We start from the raw sequence: 24,798 nt of genomic DNA, 5'->3' as shown, positions 1-24,798 counted from the left end.
GTCTTCCATCTTGTTTTTTTAGGAGGGGGAGGGTGGAGGTGGGGTTTTTGAAGAGAGGAGGAACCATACAAAAATGAAGTTGAGAAGAAAAAAACAAACAAGTACGAAGACTCTTCCAGTGTTTTGGCCGCATGGTCTTTCCTTTTTTTTCGTTTCAGATAAGAGAGCTAAATGCTACTAAGGTACAGGGTACTACCGCTACTGCCATTGCTACTGGACACTACTGGGGGGGGGGGGGGGGGGGGGGGGGCAAAGGGAACAGGGTAGGATGGGTTATTGGGTGTCAGACACTGGCAGACACTCCTCCATTCAGTGTGGAGTACGAATCAATCATCCGGTGTACCCGTGGATGTGAGGGAGATTGATCGTGATCCAACTCCACGGCCCGGTTCGTTACGCTGGAATTGAGCGCGTACCAGAGCGTGGCTGAAATGGGCGAATGGGTCTTTGGGGGAACACGGGCGGGTGGAGTTATGCTGAATCCAGACGGAAGCTGTAAAATTAACGAAGCTACCAGTTTTGAGAGCTGGAATAAAGTGTCCATCCAAAAGGGGTTTGTTTGTCCACTTTATATTGAGAATGCCGAGTGCCTAAGAAATTCAATTCTTCAACAATCTCAATCGTAACTTCGCTAAATGTACAGCTTCCGTTTCCCGGTTTTTTTTATCCCAACTGCCATGCAGAAGGGAACATCTCAGCGGTACGGGGGGGGGGGGGGGGGGGTTATTAGCATTTATTAGTTAATAAATAGTAGAGAGAAAAAAAAGCGAATATTTACCCCACATACCTTGCGGAAATCCTACAGCATCTAGCCCGTGGGGAAGACCGAACGGGGCTAACGATGTCATAGGCATTCCGGGCGGTAAAGGTCCATGCGGATGGGCATGGTGTGGATGATGGGCGGTACCGTACCCGTGCGGGTGCGGTCCCAGATCGGACGACTTGAGGAAGCCCGCCATCAGGGCCTCGGTCGAATGGAGCGCCACGGTGGATGGGTGTTGTTGGCAGTACCGACCCCCAACAGACGCGTACTGATGCGCGTAGCTGCTCACGATGCTGGCGTTACGTTACGGCGGTCCCGACGTCCTTCCTACTGGTGCGCTGCCTAGATCTGTAATGTTAAGGAGCGAAGAAGCAAAAAAAAAAAAGAAATTCGAAGATATTAAATTTTTGGGAAGAAAATCGGTAGGCTATTATTCTATATTTCAAAGTAAACGCAGTAAGAAGTTTGTTTGGTTGCATGCAGACCGAAATACCAAGCGAAAAAGTTTTGCTTCAGCCCGACCTTGACCCAAAGCCGTTGCACCGGCAGCAAATGGATAATCCTTAGCTCAGCCGTAACCCACCGCGCACTATTGAAGTGCCTATCGGTCGCTGGCTAATCGGCATCCCAGGAATCCAGGGGAATCTTTTCTCCCCGTTGCTGTACAAACCGAAAAGGGATAATCTTTTTCCTATTCACTCCAGAAGAAGAAAAAAAAAAGCGAACAAAAACCCACCTTCTGGGTTGTTTGTTTTGAGATTTTTTTTCCTCTTTTCCGAAAGACATCGTACGAACAGAAGCTCTCTAGACAGGTATTTTGAAACATTGAAAACACACACAACCAAATCTGTGGAAAGACTCAAAACGGGCCCGGGGGGCATGGTAAGCGTACAGACGAGAACATAAATAATCCATTAAAAGGTATCGAACAACGTTCTGGCAGGCTCAAGCGCAAGACTTCGCCGTACACCGGTGTTGAAATATTTTGTCACTCCACGCTAGAATTGGAGACGCCCGTTTGCTTTAGACAACGTCGCCTATGTCACACTAATCACCCGCAGAATCTCGAGGAGCGTGAGCGTGGAAGAACGTTGGCGGTTAGCTAGATAACCGTGCCCTAACCACCGAAACATTCCATTCCAGCTGCGTGTTGTGCGCTGCCGAGTACTTTCGCGCTATTAGCTGATGAGCCGTGCATCTTCACGGTCAGTAATATTTCTGCTAGAGTCTTCCGACTAGTCGGTCACAGCCGGAGCAGAAAAACCTAATCGACTGTGACTTTGCAAATGATTTTGTTTTTTTTTTGTCGGCCCGAAACTAGCGCAAATGTTGTGAGGAAAGAGAGGACCGGAAAAAAGCACAAAAACCCACCCAACTTAACTTCCTGTGGTCGAAAGTACGTGCCCATCGTTCACGCCCGTGACTGTAACAATGGTAAGCGCAACATTCATACAACCATGTTCCATGGGGGAACATGGAAACGTTCCGTTTGTTTTCGGGCACGTTTCGATTACATTTGTCAACTCCGTCTGCTCTCGGTGAACACACTGCATTTGGTGATGGTATGTGATCTTTTTTTTTTTGTAAACCCCGAAAGCATTCCTCACAATTTCTGCAACCATCCACAGAGAAAGAGAGCAGAAGAAGGAACAAAAGTTCTTTCCTCCCTGTAAGCCGACAGAGTGTAGTTGCATTGATTGAAAGCGTAAATATTGTGCGTCACACATACTTTTTTTTCTTTCTTTTTTTTCAATAAAAAAAAAAGTATTCTCTCCACCTTTAGCTCAGATGGCGGTCGAGGGGGTAAATAAATTTCATTCAATTAGCCGCGGTGAAATCGTGGCGAACGAACATGAATCAACATTATTTCGCTCGATTGCCGCTCAAGTGCCCCGAAGGCATGAGAAATCATCGCGCGCGCGCTGACAAAAACCGAACTGCAGCTAAAGAGGGGGGCGGTGGGCAGAGGAAGGGGGGAGGCGGGGGTCCGACTCCAGGGGTAAGTGTCATCTCGTTAGAAACTGACAGCAACCACGGCGGCTGAAGCCTTAAGTACCGCCGGGTACTTTTGTGTCCGTGTGCGGTGTGTGGTCCTCGAACGTACGACGGACGTTTGAAATTTACAACAAAAAAAAAACCCTCTCATAAAATCTTATCCCTTTTGGCATAAGGAAGCATACGCACAACAACAAAAAATTAAGTCAACGGGAATTTTTTTTCCTCCCCCCCCTTCCTTTCAGTGCGTTTCCATCTAGCCCTTTTTGGGTGTGAACGGGGGGTAACGTACACTTTTGCAAACCAAAAAAAAAACCATTTTTCAAACCTTAGGCCTTCCTCATAAATCTCATCCGTGGCGCCATCAAAAACCCGCCCGCTATCATAATTGCTGACCGATCGCGCTGAAACCACACGCGCCACACATAAGAAATGCAACACAAGAAGAAGAAAGAAAAAAAAAGTAAAACAAGAACCAAACAAATAAAGAAAGAAAAACAAAAACATATTACTTCACAAAGAAGGTGGAATGCAGCGGAAAGATAACAAGAAGCAAACAGGAGAGGGAGAGAGAAAGAAAAGAAAGAGAAAAACAGATAGAAACAATACAAACAAATCATCCCATCGAAGAAAAACCCTTTTAACCCGGTCGAAGGAATGCTCCGCAACCTGGGTGAAAGCGAACGGTCATTGCGGGTAGAAGCAAAAAACAACACACAAACAAACGACTTGAGCGGAACAGGCGACGAACCTCCGGGCGCGCAGATAATCACTTAATCAATCTCATCCGAATGGGGTGTAGGAAAGGGGGGGGATGGGGCAATTTAAATCGATGTAATATGAATCAGATAGCGTGCAGCAAACGCCGAAACACCGTTCAACCTCGGGGGGGGAGCGATTCCGGGGTAAGGATAAGATAAACGATCCACCAGATTTCCCATCAAATTTGGTTTCTCTCCCCCCCCCCAAAAACCACTCCGTATTAGCTACTGGGCGGTGTCCGACTGGTACGATCACTCACTCGCCGCCACTGTAATCGATACGATCGCTCTTAAAAGGCGCCTTCAAGCACACACACACATCGAGCAACGCACACACACGGGAAGACGGGACGCGAGCGAGAATGCTCACTCGTGGTCATTAATAAAATTAAGAGATCAAATTAATTTCGCCTAATCTGATCAAACCGAGATCAAACATGGGTATTTTTTTTTCTTCGGTTGTATTCGTTATTCTTTCCCTGCCCTGGAACGAGGGAGGATTTTTTGTTTTTGTTTTGTTTGCATTTATCTTAAATATATGAGGAGGGTTGGAAAGGGTGTGATAAGGAGGGAAGGAAGGGGGTAGATTGTTTGTTTTATTTAATTTTTTTTTCGGGATTTTTATTCTTCTCTATTTCTTTTTCGATATTTTTGTTCCGTTTTATTTTTTAAAAAAAAGGTAAGTAAAATATTTTGCTCAAACATATTTTACTATCCACGAATGGAATGTTGGTTACATAATTAAAAAAAAAACAAAACCCCCCAATTGGGTTTTTTTAGGGAAAATTTTAATTTTTCTTTCTCTTCCCCCTCTCTACTAATGGTTAACACAACGATTCTCTGGTTTGCGCTAATGCGTCACTTTGCATATCAGCTACAACAAAAACACACACGAAAATTGAAATGAGACCTGCCTACGCACCCGTCAGTTAGAAGCTAGGGAAAAAAAAGAACGTTTCGAATACACCAAAATGCACTCACGCTGTTTGGAGCCAACCGATTGTGAAGGGAAGGGCGGCAAGGAGGAGGATCAATTAGGTGGTAACATAATCAAACACATCAACCCATCGAAGCTTAGAATCATCCGATCATCTGTTGTGTGGGGTGGTTTTTTTCGTTGTTTTTTATTTTTGGTATACAACACAAAGAATTAAATTTTTCGGGATGAACCAACGGACCGCAGGAAAGTATTTATGACTCATCGTGTCCGGTGAACGAAATGTGGATAGAAACCACATCTTAATCTTGTGACGTGTCGCCGGTGTTTGATGGAATTCCGGAATGGGTGGACTTCCCTTAGCTTCCCTCCGTTTCCACCTCGTCCATCCCTTAGTGTTAGGGAAAAACACAAAAAAAAAAAATCAAACTCGAATGGATCGCAGCAAATCATTCCGCCTCCCGATTAATCGATCGGTTTGTAATGAGGTGTGAAAGATGTAAGATCTAGCAGTCGGTTTTTTTCCGATTAAAAAAAAAGGAGTGGAACCTGCATAAACCCTAACGAACCTTTTTTTTGTTGGTTAGTTGGTTGTAAAACATCTCATCTTGTCGTTTCTTTTTTTTGCAAATGCGGTACGGGTTTTGAAAAAAAAAGCAAAACGAACGAACGGCGTTAAACATCCGGGCAAAACGGTCCACAAAAGGCTGGATGCTGTGCACCGTATATTCCCGTTTCGCAACCGATTCCATTCGGTGTGTCGGATGTCTTATCGGGATGTTGAGTCAGCGGCAGCAGTCAGGTTATGTTAAACGTCCCCGGTTCGCTGCTCCGAAAAAACCGAACACCGAAACGAATCAATATAAAATATTCAACGGCATCGGTGTTGTTCATTTTTTTCTCTTCTCCCACTCTTCTCGTTCCTCATCCGCTTGTTATTATTATTATTATTATTGCACTCTCATCCCGTTTTTACAGTCCGGTATTTTCCTTCAAGATTTCTATGGTTATGTGTGTGTGTGTGTGTGTTTAATTTTTATGTCTGTTCCTTCTTTTGAATTCCAAAATTATCAAGACGGCAGACGGCGTAATCAGGCACCGATCCGAAGTGACACCATTACATTCCGGACAGGTTTATCCGCCACCCCGAATGAGCTAGACAAGCCGCTCGTCTCCCCCTTGCTTCAGACACACACACACATACTGCTCGAAATTTTTCCCTTACACCAAGTGTGTGTGTGTGCGATGGTTCGGTGGCCCTTATTCGATCGATGATTTATAACCCCATCGCGTCTCGTTTGCGGTGCGCTTTCACGCTGCCATTGCTAGCTGCCGTTTGTTCGGATGCACTCCCGACACAAACAAAAACACACACGTACACGCGCTTACGCCAATAGTTACACGGAAAGGTCCGTAGAGATCGAGGCAAAAAAAATCTCCCCCCAACCCTCCCATCATCACGCTGGTGACACGGTTCGGAACAAAAAGGATAAGAATTTATTGAAATGTTGTGTTGTGCAGTGTGGCGCTGCGCTAGCCAAATCAAGGCCATCAGCATCCACGTAAGTGTGTGTGTGTGTGCGCCCGAGTCTGTCAGACCCCGTCCCAGCCGAGAGAGAAAAAGTGCCGTTTCGTGTTGTTTCGATTATTCAAATGAAATCAATCAAAACAAGTACAGCTTTCTTCGTTCAGTTTGTTGCTTGTTGTTGCTTTTATTCATCCGATATTTCTCGCGTCGAACTCTTGTACGGCTTGTACGCCTTGACGGTGCCAAACAGACAGTCCGGTTGACTATCAGCAAAAGGCGCACGGCAGGAGGAAGGCGCTCGATGCAACTAATTGCATTAATTAAGTTTTGCTTACATAAGTGGGCATAAACGAGGAGCATGATTGAGTAGCTAGCCCGCACCTCCCGGTTGTGAAGGAACCGTCTCCGTCACCGTCCAATTTCAATCCGATAGCTACGGTTTATACACCTCACCGTACCGATGTCCGATTGAGACTAGTTTTGTTGTTGTTTTTTGCTTCTTACTTTTTTCTTCCTCTTATTGGAAGGAAGGTGGCAAAGCGCCTTCGAGAAGGCGAGAAGCCCCGAACTAGGCGAAGGTGACAACATCAATCACAGCGCTTAAAATGAGTAACGAACGAACGCACATACAGACACATTCCAACAAAAAAAACCGGGCAGGGAGAGTACACCCTAATTGGTGCGATCATATCTGCAGGCGTCAGGTATTGGCGATTTGATTTTTGTCTGTTGTTTGTTGTTTTTTTTGCTGCTTTAAATTTGAAAACAAAAGCACGAACCAGTTCAACAGTTGTGTACCGGGCAAAACAGGTGGCGACCCAGATACGCGTCTCGAAAAGCATGATGAAATCACCGAAATCAGGAAGATGTAATCATTTATCATCTTCCAAATGCAAACGCAAACGCAAAACCCGTCACTGCGCACAACATTGTGCAAGCGATAAAGCGCATCGAAATATTAAAAGTGGGGTTCGTCGCTTAAGTCTTTTGTTCACCGTGGAGGTTCGTCGCTTAAGTCTTTTGTATAGCACCGTCGGTAACAAACGCACTTTTTGAAGGTGAAATAGGATTTTTTTAGTAAAAGTAACGCAAATGTTTGTGTTAAATAATTTTTTTAAATAAATTAATGGTTCCATCTAAGGAATAAATTTGATTTCTGTTCATTTTAGAAATAAATAATTAAACGATTGCCATCATCCGACGTATGAAGCTGGCAATAGCTTGACGTTTAATATTTTATATCATTCCCCCAATCGCTCCTTTTTTCCCTTTCCCGCTGCCACTAAAAAAACCCAGCTGTGCTTATCCCGTGTGATTTGGCTACCGATTTGTTGTAGAGATGTGTGAAAATAAACGTGCCGCGCGCGCTACTGGCCTACCGAAAAATTACCGAACCGACGATCAGCGAGCGCATTACGGAGCGCCCGAAAATCCGACGGTGTGGTATTCTACCCGTGCGCGCGCACACACACCTGCACAACCCCCCCTGTTGTGAGAAAACGGGCAAAATATGCAAAAAAGGTTGCTACTAACTTAGCCTCCGAAAGAAAAAAAAAGAAAAGCAAAAACCCACCCGTCTCGGAAATAGAGACACACCGGCAAACGTTGTTCGTTTTCTTTCTTTTTTTTGTCTTGCTTCTTGACTCCTCTACACCTTTTCCACGCCCCCAACCCTTCGCGTGGTTTGGGCAGGAGCGAGGCGATAAAAAATTTGTATCTTCTAATCTTGATATTGGCCGTTGATTATTTTTACGATTATTTTTATATCCAAAAACGTCTTCGTTTCGGTTTCGGACACTACCTTTTGCGCCTTTCGGTTCCGTCCGGGCATATGAGCCGGGGCTCTGGGTGCGATGCAATCATCGTACCGCAGGCTCGTGTCACACTCACTGCGAGCTATACACGTTCGCTCAGTTCTGTTCTCGAGCTTTATGTCGGTGCCTTTCTATATTTCTGTTTTTTTCCCTCTTGATTCTGATAATCAAAATTTCTGACATTTCTTTACCTTTTGGAGATCTCTTACTGTTTCAAAACATAAAAAGAAGGATAAGAATAACCCCAACACCAAACCGTTGGGCCAAAGCAACTGTAGCAAATGCAATACCAGAACGGTATCGGCTCGTAAACGGTTAGAAAAAAGTCGGACGTTCGCACAAAAATCGCCCAAAAATTAATTTATAATAAAAATATCCAATTATAGCAACACACACACACACGGCGCAACACCCTCCACCGTGTCCCTCACTTGTTGCTAAAAAAAACCCATCGGGATCTATTCCACGTACAAAGCTTCCAGCGCGCGTAAAAAAAAACCGGGCGCAGATTGTATCTCATTAGACATTCGCACCTTGCGCCGTTTCTGCGTGGTACCACGGGAGGCCCCGCCGGTATTGCCGGTGCGCAGCATCTCACGCGGCCGTTGACAGTCGCGACAGCGCAACCGGACCAAAAGGACTAAGCGACGAACCCGCCTGCCATCACCGAGCCCATTCCCTACCCCCGCACTAAATCGATTCGGACGCAATAAAAATATTTGCTTCTGTTCCCGCCGAGTTCCCGGATCACACAACCAACCTGACAGTGCCGCCCCCTCCCCCCCATCGTCCCCCGTCACCCACCCCTTTTTTTGTATATTCATATTTTTATTTCTACCTCCTTCAAGACATTCTTGAGAAGCGGTTCGTTCTACAGCGATTCGGTTCCAAGCATCTACAAGAAGAGCGCTCGTTACTCCTTCTTTCCCTTCATTCCTCTCTCTCTCTCCACCCTCCTTTTGGTAGCCTATTGGACAGCAACGAAAGCCAGCGCAGGGATGAAGGAAAATATGAATACGGTAGCGTATAATATCGTCATATTTTTCATAATTTATATCTCGTTTTTATTATTATTTATGTATACATTTTTCCACTCCTTTCACCACCACCGAAACCTGATGTCCGTGTTGGAAGGATTTTGGAATTTGCCGAGAAGGTTTTTAAAAATTTTCAACCACCCCCCCTCTCACGCTCTCTCTCTCTCGCGCGCGCTATCATTCTGTCAAACGTTGCCACTGGCCCGACAGCAGTGAACAGTGGCCTTTCGGAAGAAAAATCTTCATCCCAATCACAATCACTGGAATCCTCCTACAACCTTCCCCCTCCCCAGCTCTCCCCCCTCCTGGGTGTGATGCATGGAAAAACCGGCAGAAGAGCAGATGAAGTAGACTATATTGGAGCTCCCCCATCCCACAAGAGAGAGAGAGAGTGAGAGAGAACTTATAAAAGCAACCCTCATGTTTACCCAGACTCTCACTCACCCACCCACCCAAATGTAACTTCTGAGGTGAGGTGCTTTTTTTTCCTTTCTTTCAACCCAAACCAAAACCAGTTTCCTTCCCGTTTGTGATAATAAAATAAAATACGGCAAAAAGCGATCATGGCTGTGGGGACGGAGCAGAAGAAGTAGCAGCAGAAGAGGGGAAAAAAAAGGAATCCCGGAGGCAGTTTTCCATACTCTCCTGCGCTCGTCGCACGGTGAACCGTGGAGGTGCGATCGGAAATCAACACGATATGATCGAGTGTCATCCACCGCGCAGTACGCCGCCGTAAAGGGACGGACGGCCGGGCGAATTTCTTTTGATATCCGCCGACGCCGCCCGGATTCCTTGATTACTGTCAAGGTGGCTTCGGGGCTCATTTCAGGCCCATTCTCAGCACGGCTCGGTCCGGGCCAGTAGTGGTCAGGTGGGTTGCGATGGGGGGTCACAAATGTCAAACACCCGCCTAGCACCTTCCACAGTGTCGTAGAAGAAAAAAAAACATTATTCGATTATTTTGCTTCAGATGCGAAGCAAACCCAAAAATAATAACAATAATAAACACAACACTGTTCCCTTCATGTTTGGCTCCCCCTTTTGGTCGGGGGGAGGGAAAAAAATTTCGCTTCTGTATATGTGTTGACCGTTGGGGTGTTTGATTCCATTTATTCTCCCGGGGCGATGTCCCATTTCTTGTCCCGTTTCTCCGTTTGCTTACATTTATTATGCTCATTTCTCCCGCGTCACATCCAAAAAGACCAGAAGTTAGTTTTGTGATGAGGCCGTTACCGTTTGGGCCATGGGCGGGTATGGTGGAAAGGTGGTTGATGATTTTGATCATTTACGAGCTTTATCATTTCACATTCTGAACCTCTTCTGTTGGAGTCTCATCTTTTTTCCACCCTCCCATCCCGGGGAATGCAACAATAATTTTAGCAATACTAGAATAATTTCTAAGACACAGAAGAAATTATTAAAAAATGTTTATATATTTAGTTGTTTTTTTTTGAAACAATTTTTCAAATTGTTTTATATAAATTTAATTAAATTTGTTTTTGTTTCTTAAAAATTCAAACAAAAACAAAAACCTTTTATAAATTGTTCTACATTTTTTCCCAGCAAACATTTCCACACGGTATATCCTCCTCGAAGCATCCGTAGCAAAAGCACAATCCGGTTCAGCCTTATGATTAAATTGAATGACAAGCGAGAAAAACATGCTCGCCTTCGCCCGCTAGGCCGAAAAGCGTTGGCAAACGGGAGCAAATATATTTTCCCTCCATATTTCTCTCACTCACTCTTGGAAAGCAAGCTGTGAAAAAAGGCTAACAATATGAATAAAGTAAATATATAAGCAAAAAAAAGCAAACCACAAACGCACCTACAAACACACACACAACGCGCACGGTGCGTGGAGTAAAATATCTAATAATTAAGATTAATTTAAATGCAATTGATCAACGGGCGCGAACATGCACGCCGGTATGCGCCGGTGGAATGTGGCTACCAGCGTACTTTAATTTCAGCTTTATTCACATTCCTCATCTTCCTGGCTGGTCGGCCACAGCCGCAGCCCGTTGTTTGTGGTGCGTGGGAGAGAGGCGGAGGATGAAGGAGGAGGGCGGGTTGGTAGAAAAATGTGTATTTACAACATTTTGGGTTCTACCAAAGCAACGCCGCCTGCACCGTTTTGCATGGTAATGGTAAAGAAAGGAGATGATTTTTGGGGGGAAAAACCTCACCTTTAGGATATGTGAGCCTCTCTCTCTCTCTCTCTCGTTCTCTCTCCCTCTCTATCGGTGTGTGTGAATACATAATATACGCACATATAAATAAATATTTATGATCCCGCGGTCCGGCTACTGAGGATTATAATTAATTATGTAGTTCTGCTTTTATGATTCAGATTCGGCATTTTCCTTTTCCCTTAAGCTCGCTCTTTCACTACCGCTCCGTCTCCCTCCGTCACGCGCCTTTCCTCCTTCAACCTCGAAAGCATCGTTCTTGTTGTCTTGCTCCCAGAAAAAAGGTTCTCGATTCCCGCCGGGAGTTTTCGATCCACCCCGGGAGCCTTTATTGGTGTTTAGATAATTCTGTTTCACGCCGGAAATAGCTTAGAAACAAGGCATGTTTGGTGGCTGTTTTTTTTTTGCTTTCGTCTAAACCATGTCGTCTGCAAACTTGATTGTTAGGTTTATTACAAATTCTTCAGGAAACTGTAGCATAAAAGCTTCAAGAATCTAAAGTTGGTTTTACAAATTTATTGTTAGAGTCAAACACTTTATGAAAAATTGAGTCTAACAAATATTTTTTTCTGAAAAACAAGCACTTTATTCACTCTTTTTTCCAACACTTTATTTCAAGGGATGGGAAACATAATTAAAAACTTGACTCGCAATCATTCAACACCTTCTAGCGAATAGGACAATACTTCCCGATTGGCAATCAACATTTCTTTCCCAAAAAAATAGAAAGCATCCCATCCGGTGAAGGAAAACTTTTAAAAGAAAGAAAATCCAACACAAAGCTGCCAAGTGGTTCACACACAGTGGGTTCGTAACATCGGCGGCACCACGGAAGTGGCTGCAAACGAACGCGGGCGCGCGTGCAAAAATTAGCACAACCATCCACAATCCCGCCGGAAGTGGGCACTTCACAACGGTTCGCCAATCGCATACGAACGTGAACAAACGAGCAGCTACCGTGTACAGCAATCCGTTTGAATTGAATGCTGGCGGGCCATTTCTTCTACCCAATCTTGGGTTTTTACTTTTTGGTTGTTGGTTTCTACGCCCTTCATTTCACACGTATATGAAGACACGCGCCGCGCCATGCGGGGCTAGAGCCTTCAGGGGTCCTGAAGTTAGGGAAGTTGTTTTCCTTTTTTTTCCTCTCTCTCTCTCTTGTGGATCTCTTCTTTCAGGTCGGAGGAAATTTGAGCTTTCGATTGGCGTTTTCATAATTTGCCTCACTGCGCTTTTAGACACCCGATCGTTACACCCGATCGGTTACGGTGCGAAAGTTGAGCCTTGGTTTTGGTGTCAGATTTTCTTCATCTTTTTGCTTCGCTCTCTCTCTCTCGCTTTGCATTATCGGTGTTAGAATCGTTCCGTTTTTGCAAAAACAAAGTGAGCAGACGAGACGAAAAAAAACACGGATCTTTATGAAACGAACCAGCACCAAGTGGGATCAACTGTAATGAAACGGGATACCCTGCGCAAAAGACGGGTGTTGGAATTTTGCGCAAAAAACGGCAAACGGCAATGCGCAAGAAACATGTACCAACAAGCCACCGTCGGCAGTTTGACCGGCGTTTCGGTAATATTTACATTTGACAGAACCCAAAAATCCCAACAAAAAAATGCACACCCAAAGCGAATCAGAATATCAGGAACAAAAACAAAAGCATGAAACGAAAACATTTGCGGGCAAAACAAAAACGGCCTAAAAGAAGCCTCTCTCTCTCCATCAGCTCAAAAAAACCGCCGATAAGGCGGGCACGAGCTACAGCAATCGGGCGCCTAATCGACGAAATATGCTGAACGTAGGATTGGCGATGCGCAAACCGCTAATGTTTTTTTGCTTCTTTCCATTTTTTGTTTTGTTCCTACACCAGAGACCCGCAAAACCAGCCAAAATTGACACAAATTCTAAAAAAGCAAAGCAAAAAAAAACTCCACGAAGAAAATGGAGCTGAAATCTAAATCGCATTCATCGTGGAATTTGGTGGAGCAGACTGGTTTGGAGCAGAGACGGAGTCGAAGGGAGAACAAATTTTTGGGGGGAGTGATTGAAATACAAATAAATAAAAGTTTTTGCCACTAGCTCTTTGTCACCCGCCCGGGGATCTCGTTCTCGCCCGGTAAAGGAAAGAGGAAACCGCACGCGAGAAACCATTGCAACGATTTGTAGTTCTTTGCAGATCCGCCAATAAGATAATACACCTGCGCGTCGGTACTCTTTACACTTTACCGACCGTTGGCAGTTTCGGCATCCACATTCGGAACAACCCCCTCCCCCCCCCCCGGGGGCCCCGAAAGCCGAACACACGGGTGCGATGTTTCTTTTATTTTAGTGTTTTAAGCCACGAACCACACGTCAAACCATTAGGCACCGGCTGAGGTTGGGCTGATTGTTTTCTTGGACATTCTTCGGTTTTTTGATTTTATATTGCAGGTGACCGATGGCACAAATTTTCTAATCGTTTATCGTTTGTTTCCTTTTCTTGGATAGTTTAAAGACAAAAAAAACTCATAAAGTCTAAGTAAATTATTTTATTTTTAATACACTTTTTCACTTGAATCAACCACAATTGCACTTTAACTAAAATATTCACTATTTTCACTTTTTAAAAATTACTTTTTGCATCAAGCTTCCCTAAAAAAATGCTAATAATTATATCTTCATGCCCACACACTCATTCCGTATCACAAAACACTCAACATATTACAAAGAAGAAAAAACCCCTCAGACCCAACTAACATAAACCATAGCATACCAAACAAACCAACAACGGTTTCGAAATCGCAGAATGTTTTCTTTTCTCTTTTTATCAGCAATCATAAAAGCTGGACATCACTGAACGGCTGGGTCGCCGTTAAGTGACCCTTCCTGCAAACGGAACGCGGGGAAAACAAAACCTTGCGGCTGGTGCTTGTTTCGATAAGGCAGCGAAGAGAAAACGATTGATTTTTGTTTCGTTTTTTTTTGCTTTATAGAACTCACGATTTTATGACTCTGTAGCAGGTTTTCATATATGTTTTTTTTTATTTTATTTTATTTTATCTAAAGTTTATGTAGTTTCTTAAGTGGTGGAAGAGACAAATGTTTTTTTTTTTGCGCTCTTTTGCTATTATAAAAGTTGACGAATAAATTTTAAAGTAAGTACAAATAGGGAATAAAGCTGGAGAATTATCAATCCAAGCTTAAAGCCAACAACAGAGTACGAAACAAAAAACAAAAAACCACGGAGTAATGATTGACTTTTAATTAAACGGAAATCAATTCAACGATAATCAAGTTATCGATTTATTATTGGCAGCTTTGTACTTACTCAAGTACAACCAAGAATAAGATGTCCGCGAAGATAGCAGTTACGAACAAACTCTTCTGCTCAGTGATGTATTTTTATTTATTCGATTTTAATGATCTTCTCCTCTTTATAGTAATAATAATTATCAAAATAGGAGAATTAAAAGGAATATTTATACAATTAATTGCCTTTTCGTTAATATTCTCCCCGCATTCGCATTATTTTGCAATCGTTGCTGATGTAAAAGGTTCGCAAAATAGCGCGGAGAAACAAAAGACCCTAAGCGACGAACCCCCTTTTTGGTGCGATTGAATTAATTGACTAGAATGCGGTTCTGCGATGTTTTTCAGTACGATAATTTAATTTATTTAAAAATTTAAACACTTCGTTTACTTTTTAAAAATTATATCACTTTCGAGAGGTTTGTGAGCGTTCAGAAAATATTTTTTTAATTCATATATTCCATATGAAAATAAAGCTGAACTAGATATGACAAGTCATAATTTATCTAGTGACAAAAACTCATTCTGAGGACATCTGTAAATGTGTGTTAAAATAAAAAAGCATAACCAAACAACGTATGTTTACAACTGTCTAGTTGAAGTCTTTGTTCCTTTTTTCTTTTCTCTCACGAAATCATTCGTTCTATTCCTTCAATTGAAGCAGATTTCGATCCTCTTCGATAAAGGCAACAGGGCCCCGGGGGTAGGCGAACAATCAACCGACTGTAACACAAAACAACACAAAACGCCAACGACGAACAACGGAAGTGTCAAAAATGTCAACCCTGTCAAGGCGCAGCAACACCGTCGTCGTCGTCGGGGTTTTTGGAAATTCTAAGTTCACTCTAGATTATCTGATGCTTTGCCTTAATGCTGCTCCACTTCCAGCGCACGCTTCGGTTGCTTGTTATTCCTTCTACCTTACCGCCAATCAAACTCCAACCCCAGACAGTTGGTATAAAAATATTTTCATCGAAACTCTGGGATCTGGGTGAAGGAGGCGTCCGCTTAAATGGCGATGGAAACGGGAGAGTGAAAAATATATTTCCAAAACCAAAAAAAAAAACAAGAAACAACGATCCGAAACACGTACTGCTACGCACGCAGGCTGCATCGGTGTTTCGATTTGTAAACGACTCATTTACACGATGTTAATAGATCGTGTCGCGCAGTTTTTTTCTTCTTCTTGCCTTCCTTTTTTCTTTGCTCCATCTTCTTCGTGTGCTACTCAGTTCCTTTCTTCTTTTTTTTTTGGTCTTTTTTCGTACCAGCAACAGCAAAGCACGGCGGAAATGGATTCTGAAAAATGCTCCACCACCACGATCCAGCCACAAAACGGGACAAGGATCCGAAAAACAACAACAGTAACAACAAAAATCGTTGAATCGTCGAAGATGATATGGGGGATGCTCGATACGTTTGTTTGACACGAGCGCCGAGGGATTTGTTTTATAGCGGCCACTCAACGTCATCAGTCTTTTTTTTTCTTTATTTTTAGGCTCGCTCGCGGTTTGAAGAGGGCCTCAGGTTTTTTTTTCCCGTGATCGTACCGCGCGCGCGTTTCCGTCGTAAATTGAAGAACCGATTCAGGAGTGGATGGAACGCAACAACCCCGAAAGGCAATCCCGGGGAGGAGGTGGAGATGCTGCGTTGCTAATGTTTTACAAATAACCCACCACCCGAACCCGACCCGGCGAGCAATAATCTCGAACACATTTGTATATTTCTTGGACCACATTAGACCTCCTAGGGAAGCACGGAAACACATCAAGCACATTGCACACCCAGGCCCTGTTTGTCCGGCACGATGTCTAACAACCATTTGCTTTATCACACCAATCCAACAACACCAGTTTAGCCATCAATAAAATAGCAAACGGTGCGATATTTCAAACCTTTCTGCGTCTACGATCCCCCCTTGCCACCCAGCCCCGGGTTGTGCGCCACACTAAAAGCTCGGACACATCTAATGTAACTCATCGATTCGGGACAGGTTCGATACGGGGCCCCGTTGTTTTTGTTTGGAGACTTGGGCTGTGATGATTTTTATGCTTTTCCTTCGGTTTGCTTCACACCCGCTTGCCCATTCATCTGGTTTTCTAACCCAGCTAAATCGGGAATCCAAGAATTAAGGGGAAAGGTAAACGAAAGCGACTAGAAGAAATGTTGATCCGACACCGGTTGGAATGACATAATTATGGCAGGCACACACACTCTCGATACTTATATCGGATACGGTGGCGAGAGGCGGAAGGAAAGGGATGCGTCGGCAAATTTTCCGAAACACTTTCAAAAAGCATACCGAGTTACCAAAAAAAAAAGGAAACAGGGTGTTGAACGGATTCTTTCACCGACCCGAGGGAAGATGTAGACATTTCTGAATTTCTGAATTTTTATTGAGGATATGGAGTTTTTTTTCCTTCTTTTACAATCCACCAGTAAAAAAAAACCCGCCGACAGATATCGACATTTCACCAATGTTGACATTCGCATTCACTTCCATCAACCGAATCGTGGTCCGGCTGCAGACGCCACCACCAGCGGGGTTCGACTTTTTGGTGACACCCGCCACCCGACGACGAACGCGCACTCCGAGAACCGCGGCAACTCCACGAAAGCGTACAACCCATCGAGAATTCGATTCGAGCGTGTGTGTGGTTCGTTTGAAGCTTTGTTTTGCTTCGTTTTTGGCCGCTTTTTGTTATTCTCGCTACTCCACTGCTCGTTGATAAAGAGCACTTAAGCATTCATAAAGATTTGTTCTTGGCTCCGGTTGGGTTTGGGGTTTTTTTCTTCTGCTCTCCCCAAGAAAGCGGCACAAGTGGTTGTACTGTCGTTTCGCGTGCGCCCCCATCAACCACGATTCCATCGGTGCACAGAGAGCTCCGATTTTGGTTTGTCAAGTCATTAAAAGAGGTCAATATACAACGAACCACACATAACTAAGCAGAAATACAACACAAATTCTGAAGAATAAAAAATGGAGAGAGACAGACACACGTAGACATCTATTCCATTCCAGTATTTCTCGATCTTGGGTACAAAATTCGGCATCTTCTTACCCAGTTTCAATCGAAATATAAAATAAAATAAAATAATAATAAACTCCCATACCAAAAAAAAACCGAAGAAACACCCGTAAGAGAGATAGATTGAGTGAGTGAACAGCGGCAGCGACAAATGCTTTGGGCAGAAGGTGTTTGTGCGAAGGTAAATCTCGTAAAGTTAACCATCGGCCGGGCAGGCACCCACGTTCACCTAGCGTCCGGTGGTGAAGCCGGATCGTAACAACCGGTGGTAGGAAATCAAAAGTCAACCCAATAATCTCGGCTGTTCGGACGAAAAGGAATTGCGGACGTGTATGACACATGACGCGTTTGACGCGTTGCCCTGTCACAGGCAAAACAGACACAGGTTTGCTCCGCATTTCGCTGCTGGAACGCTTCCGAATGCTTCACCAAAAAAAAAACAAGGTTGCTAGAGGAAAGGAGGACCGGTGTGGGAGGGTTTTGGTTACCACCATTCAGCCGGACTCACGGACCCACGGACGTGAAGCGGTCCACGGGTGGTGGAATGAAAGGGTGAGAATTGATTGATATTTCATTGATTAAAAATCTCGAGTTCGCGTCACGGGCGCAGCAAGACGGAGATCGAGATGAATTGAATAGTTTTCCGTACCGTTTTGCCGTCCGCTTGTTCGTTCACTTCTATCGTACGCTTTTGATTTGAGACCGTGATGTGTTTTTTTTTCTTTCTTTTCTTGTGCGTGTACCTTCCAGTCTCTGGTGTCGATCGTCCTCGGAATCAAGTGTCCGCCGGAACGGTGCACCACAGTTTGTTTCCCCCCGCCGATGGTTGTGTTATCCATTCATAGTTTTCAAGTCCTGCCCTGCCCGAACTTTACGAAAACCGGGCGTAACACGTAACGGAACACATAATTCACCAGACGGGACAAACTCTGTACGGTTGGGTTTTTTGGTATGCAACTCCTCACAGTGCACAGGTAGTTCAATGCACAGGTCAATCGCTAAATTTCTTCAGCGACAATCAAACACTTTCATTCATTTCCCCTGGATCGATTCAGTCCCGTATTTTTTTCTTATTTTGCTCTTGTTGAAACACCTTATTCTAACGTATAGTGACGCTTCGATGGACAAAGACACGGATGCAGCGGATACAGCAACTGGACCTATTCTGCTATTATACCGCTCGGACCTTTGGGATCTTTGGGTTTTGAACTCTAAAATTGGTGGGAAAATGCCACGTCCAGGGAATTAATCCCACGGCTGTAATGATGATGTAATGATGCAGGATATATTTTATAGCGTGGTAAAACTTTCGCCAATTCAGAAGCTATCCTTTTGCGATAAGAAAAGTTGGAAAAAACTACAAATATTGTAAAAATGTGGTCTAAAATGAAAGCAGCAAACTTAAACAAAGGAAGTTATATTTTTGATTTTGATGAGTCAATTGTGAATCACGAAGAAATTCTTTTTTTGAGGCGATTTCCATTAATTCCTTTTACAAAAAAATAAAATATTTCCATTTTAAATAGATCAAGTTAATTTTGCAAACAAAATAATACAATAATTCTTTCAAAATCTGCAAAGAGGCTTGACTTTTGTCTCTAATTCCTTTAATTTGGCTTAATCTAAGCTTGATCTATTTCTTGCCCTATTATCTTCATCATATAAAGCCCGGAGTAATCACAATTCTTGCCATAGGACATCCATCTTTCCCTCCCAGTCCAGATAAGATTCGAACCTAAGTATTCGGTGTATTAAACCTAAAACAAAGGCTCAAGACCAAGAAGCCTCATACATGAGTGCCTTGCTAATATGGCAATAAAAATAGCTCCTGCTGGGAGTGTTCTTTGTCCACAAACAAAGAACCTTTTGAAGTTGTTGGTTAACTCTATAAAAGAGATCCGTTGTTTTGAGGGAATTCTTGAACTTTATTTGACTTACAAAATAGTAAATCATTTTGATGTCTTTAATAATTGTTGTGCTCTGTAAGACTAATGCAGGGTTCTTCAAGAAGTCTTAAACTCCTGGATTTACAGCTAATTATCGAAAGCGAAATATCCGCCACCCGTAAAGGTATTAACGCACAAAAAGAAATTGTTGTTTAACAGGGAAAATATTAAGAAAAAAACACAAGAACAAAGCGGAGAGTTACATTCCACATCCTTTTTGCGAGACCCCAAAACTGCAATCCCAATGTTCACTTCCGACGGGTCTCAACGGATCCCAAAATTCGTACCGAATTAGTCCTTTTTTTGTGCGAAGAAAAACATAACAACAAAGAATAAAACACATCTATACCTTCACGCATTCGCCCCCAAAATTGATTGTTGCACACATCTCGTCAAAACTTGCGCACACACACACTCTACACCCGCCGTACTTAGTGCGCGTTGCGAGAGCCTTACAGCGCTTTGGTTGATTGATGTAAAACCGCACGTTAAAGGACGACGGGAAACCCATCGAACATGGGTACGCAGACGAACAGAATTAAGTCCCGCGCGAATATTCCATCTTTACGATTTCTTTGTGGTTGCGGATCGGATGTCGAAGAATGGATTTGGACGGGAGGCAGAGACCCGTGAACTAATCGAGTAACAAGTACAGCACGTACTCACCTTTCGCAGCAGCAAACTTTTGATAGTTGATGGATGTTGATTGGATCGTGTATCACGTTGGGGAGGTGTGTGTGATTTTTCTTGAGCACCTTTTGCTGACGGATGGGTCACACTGAACAGGGGTTTTCACCCCCCGGGCGCGGGCGTATCTTTTTCTAAACACTCCACATAGACGGTACCCCCGGTGGCCCGTGTTTTCCCGTTGATGATAGTTAGGTTGCGATCGAAGTTTTACACGGATGCGGACACAGAAAAGCTTTTCCTCTCGCAAGGGAGGGCAGGGAAGTAAAGTTAGCTAAACCACCATTGAAGACGGATTTCAGTTCCACAACCCTCTCACATACAATCTCACACACAACTACACACACAGGCGCACATTTACACGTCTACACAGGCCACTGTTACACTGACGGTACTATTAACACGTGCACTGTCCGCGAGTGAATTTCTACTTATTTTTGCTTCATCGAGAAGTAAACCGCACCAAAAAAAAACGGCAGCAGAATTTCGGTTCGCCTGCTCTACTACCCAAGCGTGGGCACTTGTTTCTTTTCCGTTTCCGATCTTCAAATGCTTCAATTGTGCTCGTGTATTTTTTCTCTTGGCTGCTTGGTGCAGATTGATCGTGGCTCTATTCCCAAGGGCTGGGGGCGGGGGTATGAGGAGAGGACACCTTACAGGGGCCTTCCTTCCTTGTGAGGCTTTTGCTGACTCTCTGGTCTGGTTCACGTACGATTCGCACCGTAACACCGAGAACACTCCAGATACTCCAGGGCACACAAACAAAACACGCACACATACACACTCTCTCTCGCACACACACACATACACGTGTGTGGGGTGGTTTTGGGGCGAGACGCGGTCGAGGGCAGGCGTTTTGCGAAGGGATGAAGATTAAACACCCAGCAAAACACCTCGCCAAAAATTCGCCAAAAACCGTTGAAGCTTAACACTTTCCGTAGCAGATAAGAATTTGGGGGTCCCGAAGCTTCCTGCCAGTGGACGATCGCGTACCAGTCTGACGGACGGTTTCCTGCTTTTTGCACGCACGCACGGCCGTGAATAAGTCGCGTATGTACACACACACACGCGCGCACACACACACATACGCAAGGCCGCGACACAGAGTAAAACACACGCGCGCACACACAACGCACAAAAACCCTTTTTTGCTACCAACAGTTAAAAGGGAAATGGTTTAATTAAACAAACAACAATAAAAATGATAATTAATGTTAATCCGCTGGGCACATGTACTCCTTCCGAATGGTCGCGTCGAACTAAGTAGAAAAACAAACCATACCTCATGAGTTTGCTGCTGCTGCGACCGAGTCGTCGCTCGACACCCTGAATCTGCTGGGCACCGTACGGTAGTCGGTACGCACACAGCTACGAAACGGTGACACAAAGCACACGCACACCGGTTTCGCTTACGAAACCGAATTTACAGGGCCGGGCATCTATTGCCATCACCCCGAACCCGAGATGCGAAACGCTTTACCGCGCACAACGATCGGATTCAGTCGCACGCATCGATACCAGGCGGCTGCGGTATGTGTCTCCATCTCGCTTGCCGTCGCAGCTACGTGGGTCGTGTAAGCTATGATTCGTGCGTACGCGTTACCTGTACGACACGCGCGCATAAGCTCGTGCTCTTTCACACTGCCGGCCCACAAATAGACGCGCGTTTTTGGGAACGGTCTCACTCTGCTAGAAGGGAACCGTCCATGCGTTATGTTGCGATGATTCTGCGTTCTTTTCATTCTCTCTCTCTCTTTCTCTCTCGTGCCCTTTACCTTTGTAGGAAAAAGGGTTTTCCTATCACTTTCCTTTCGCCTTTCTGTCTCCCTCTCGCTCTCTCTCTCTTTCTCTCTCTTCTTCGTTCATTTGTTCACACTTCTTTTTATGTTTGGGTTCGCCGAACTAAAGCCGAGGTTTCAGACCTTTCCATCTTTTTTTCTTTCTCTCTATTCTGCTTTTTGGAAAGATCTCCCCATTTCTACTACAGAAATTGTTGGAGCACTCGATTTTTGGTGTTTCTGCGCATGCAACGTTTTATGCGCACTGTTACGCAGATGCACACAGAATGCCCCACAACAACCCCCTCTTCTTCAACCCCCCCTCCAACCCCCTTCTCTACACACACACACACATACAAACATATGAGAACAAAGTTCCATGTACTGGATGGAATCGATCGGTCGACAAAACAAAGAAAGCAGCTAGCATTCCACAACACTTGGAGCATCCTTGGAGGAGCCTTTCAGGAAAAAAGGGTTTTTTGCCAACACGAAGGTTTGCAAACCACAAACTAACCGTTCGCCCTTATATATGTACAACCTGTCCTTTCTATTAACAAATCCCAGCAAAGCGTTCCGATGCCTAGAGCTCTGGCCAATTTTCGTATCGATCCAAATGGAGTTCCGATTGTGATTGTGGCTGTGTGTTTGCTGAAGATGATGTGCAACAACAGCAAAGGAAGCGACTATTCCAGATTTGCTTTGCCTGTACATGCGCGCGTCACAACAAACTAGCAAAAGAAAAGAAAAAGGACTCCTTTCGGAAAGTCCGCCATTTTGGGGACCGTTTGGAACATTTTGTGAAGAAGGTGTGCTATAAATAATTAGTTTTCGTTTTGAAACAAACAAAAAGGTGGAGCTTTCAGACTTTTGTAGCTTATTAAGATGCTTATTAAGGTGGCTTATTAAAACAAAAAAACCATTCAATCGATCGTGATCGATTAGTGCGTGACATGGGCCGCAGGCATCAAGCACTCGCACCCGTACATATGGTGGCCCACATCAGTTTTTGGTGTATATTTTTCAACTACCGTTCCTATTTTATGCCCTAAAGCGGAAGCATGCAATCAGCTGGACAGTCTGGGATTACTTCCTCACCTTCCGGTCTCCTCCCCCCCCCTCCCTCCCCTCTCCCCCCTGCGGACGTGGCGCACTTTGCTTGCACAAGCCGGCACATTGAGAGAGAGAAAAAAAACAACAACAACAAAAAACCGCGGCGAGTGCGTGGTTCCCGACGTGCCTCGTAATGCGATTAGGATTACGTTCCGTAGCCCGTAGCGCGGCGCGCTTGACACCGAAAATTTTTGGGCCCCGGGATTTTAAAGTTGCGCCACCCCTTACCGGCGACCCTTTACTGGCCAAGCGAGAAACAGTGGTTACAGACGGGAAGCGTCAATAGGGCAACATTAAATCAATAATCATAACCATTAAAACGTATCACAAGGTGGAAATGCTGGTGGAGCGAGGGGTGAGGCGGAAGACAAGGGGGAAAAATAAACACTAAAGTTAGTGTGTGTGTGTGTGGGTAGGAAGTCTATGAGGCGTTACTAATTACCAATGGTTATGATGGTTTAAGGAGTAAAAAGACTTGTTGCAGCGTTTCACGTGATGGGCAAATCGATCAGATTCGCTCCATGCCCTGCTATTAGGCTGGTACGCTAAGATGTCGTTGAAGGTATCATTAAAAGGTGAAAGTTGAGTCATAGAGATGTCAACTTATGTCGTTTCAGACATCTAAAATTCAAGTCCATTTGAATGCCAGACGTCTCGAAATAACACGATGTCTTATTTCTTGCCAATTCCCAATTCTTCTCTCCCCAATAAAGTTCTTCAAAACTTGTAGCAAGGTCGTCTAACTGCTAGAACTACATTGCAAGATGTCCAACTCAACATCAACTCTTTACGAATCCCCTCAAAAAATAAACTTCTCTCCGACTTCTTAACCAAATTCATCTGAAACATCAAGAGTACAATGGCTTATCCTTAACTTTCCATAAGTTCCATTCTCGTGCTGCCTGCTGCAAAACAGGATCATAAACGGATCACGATTATCTTCTGCCGCATGCGAATCCGGCTACCGTTGTGGTTGAAGTGTGCCTTCAAAAACAAAGAATGAAGCTTGTCAATTGCATTACTATACATGCTAGAACACGCATCCAACCGTGCCTAAACCGTGGTGATTTCCCCGTTGGTGTTAATACGCACAACCTGGGAAGCATTAGGTCAAACCTATCTTTTCCCACCTAACCTAAGATACCTGGCGAGTTTTTTTCTGCGCTACTTTAATGAATGTCGACCATGCTACCCCTTGTTGTAACAAAGCTCGTAACAGCCACACCAATCGATTGACTTTTAAATTACTTTGACCGCCTTCGAAATCCTTGCGGACCAATTTACAACCATTGCCCGTGCCCAATTTTTATTGCCCACCCCCAACCTCCTACCCTCCATCCACCCGCCTACGCCATTTTGTGTGCCTAACCCTTCGCGATTAGTTCCTTCTTCACTGATCTGCCTGATTCTTGGTTTCGTTCTAGATTCGTTCACTACCTCCAGTGCCGTGTGTTCTCATTTGCTTGAAGTAGGTTCCTTGTACCTTGTACAAAGGAAAAAAATGGTTTGGAAACTTTCGCCACTAGGTAGGAATGCTACCGAGTGTACGGAGTAGAGCTGTCTAACTACCCGTCGCTAGGATGATTTGCTTGTACCGTCATCATCGCGTACTACCCGCCATTTCGGACCATTCAGCAGCCGTTCAGCGTCCGTTGAAAGTTTTGTTGAACGAATTTTCTGCCACTACCCCCGGGGGCAGAAGCAGCTGGAGGTCCCTTCTAGTGAAAAGGGACGCGCTTTTAATGAACTTTGGCTGTTGGTCGTGTTGTACGAGAGGTGGTGCCTGGTAAGTTAACTTTCGATCCCGCCCATTCGCATTCCAAAGAAGAGGAGGAAAAAAAAACCCCTCCTGGTCCTGGACAAAAGCCAAGGGTAAATGTTCCACCAGGGGGAAAAAAAAAGAAACGGTACCCATGGTAGCGTTCGAAAAAT

At 44.4% G+C, this 24,798-nt stretch overlaps 1 protein-coding gene across 2 annotated transcripts in view; it reads right to left on the bottom strand.

Annotated features, from left to right (window-relative positions):
• LOC125766723 (homeotic protein ocelliless) overlaps positions 1–21,457 on the bottom strand; it is a 31,833-nt gene extending 10,376 nt beyond the window's left edge. Inside the window, exons 1-2 of one of the 2 annotated variants that reach the window (XM_049432911.1) lie at positions 19,955–21,457; positions 779–1,111 (exon numbers count right to left, since the gene is read on the bottom strand). In XM_049432911.1, coding sequence (XP_049288868.1) covers positions 779–959 — 181 coding nt within the window. In that variant the 5' untranslated portion in view covers positions 960–1,111; positions 19,955–21,457. The remainder of the gene's footprint in view (positions 1–778; positions 1,112–19,954) is intronic. The other variant, XM_049432912.1, reaches the window with a different exon arrangement.
• Positions 21,458–24,798: the final 3,341 nt, after the last annotated feature.

The sequence above is a fragment of the Anopheles funestus genome, chromosome X (genome assembly GCF_943734845.2).
Source record: "Anopheles funestus chromosome X, idAnoFuneDA-416_04, whole genome shotgun sequence".
Classification (NCBI taxonomy): Eukaryota; Metazoa; Arthropoda; class Insecta; order Diptera; family Culicidae; genus Anopheles; species Anopheles funestus.
This window is presented reverse-complemented; position numbering and strand designations above follow the sequence as displayed.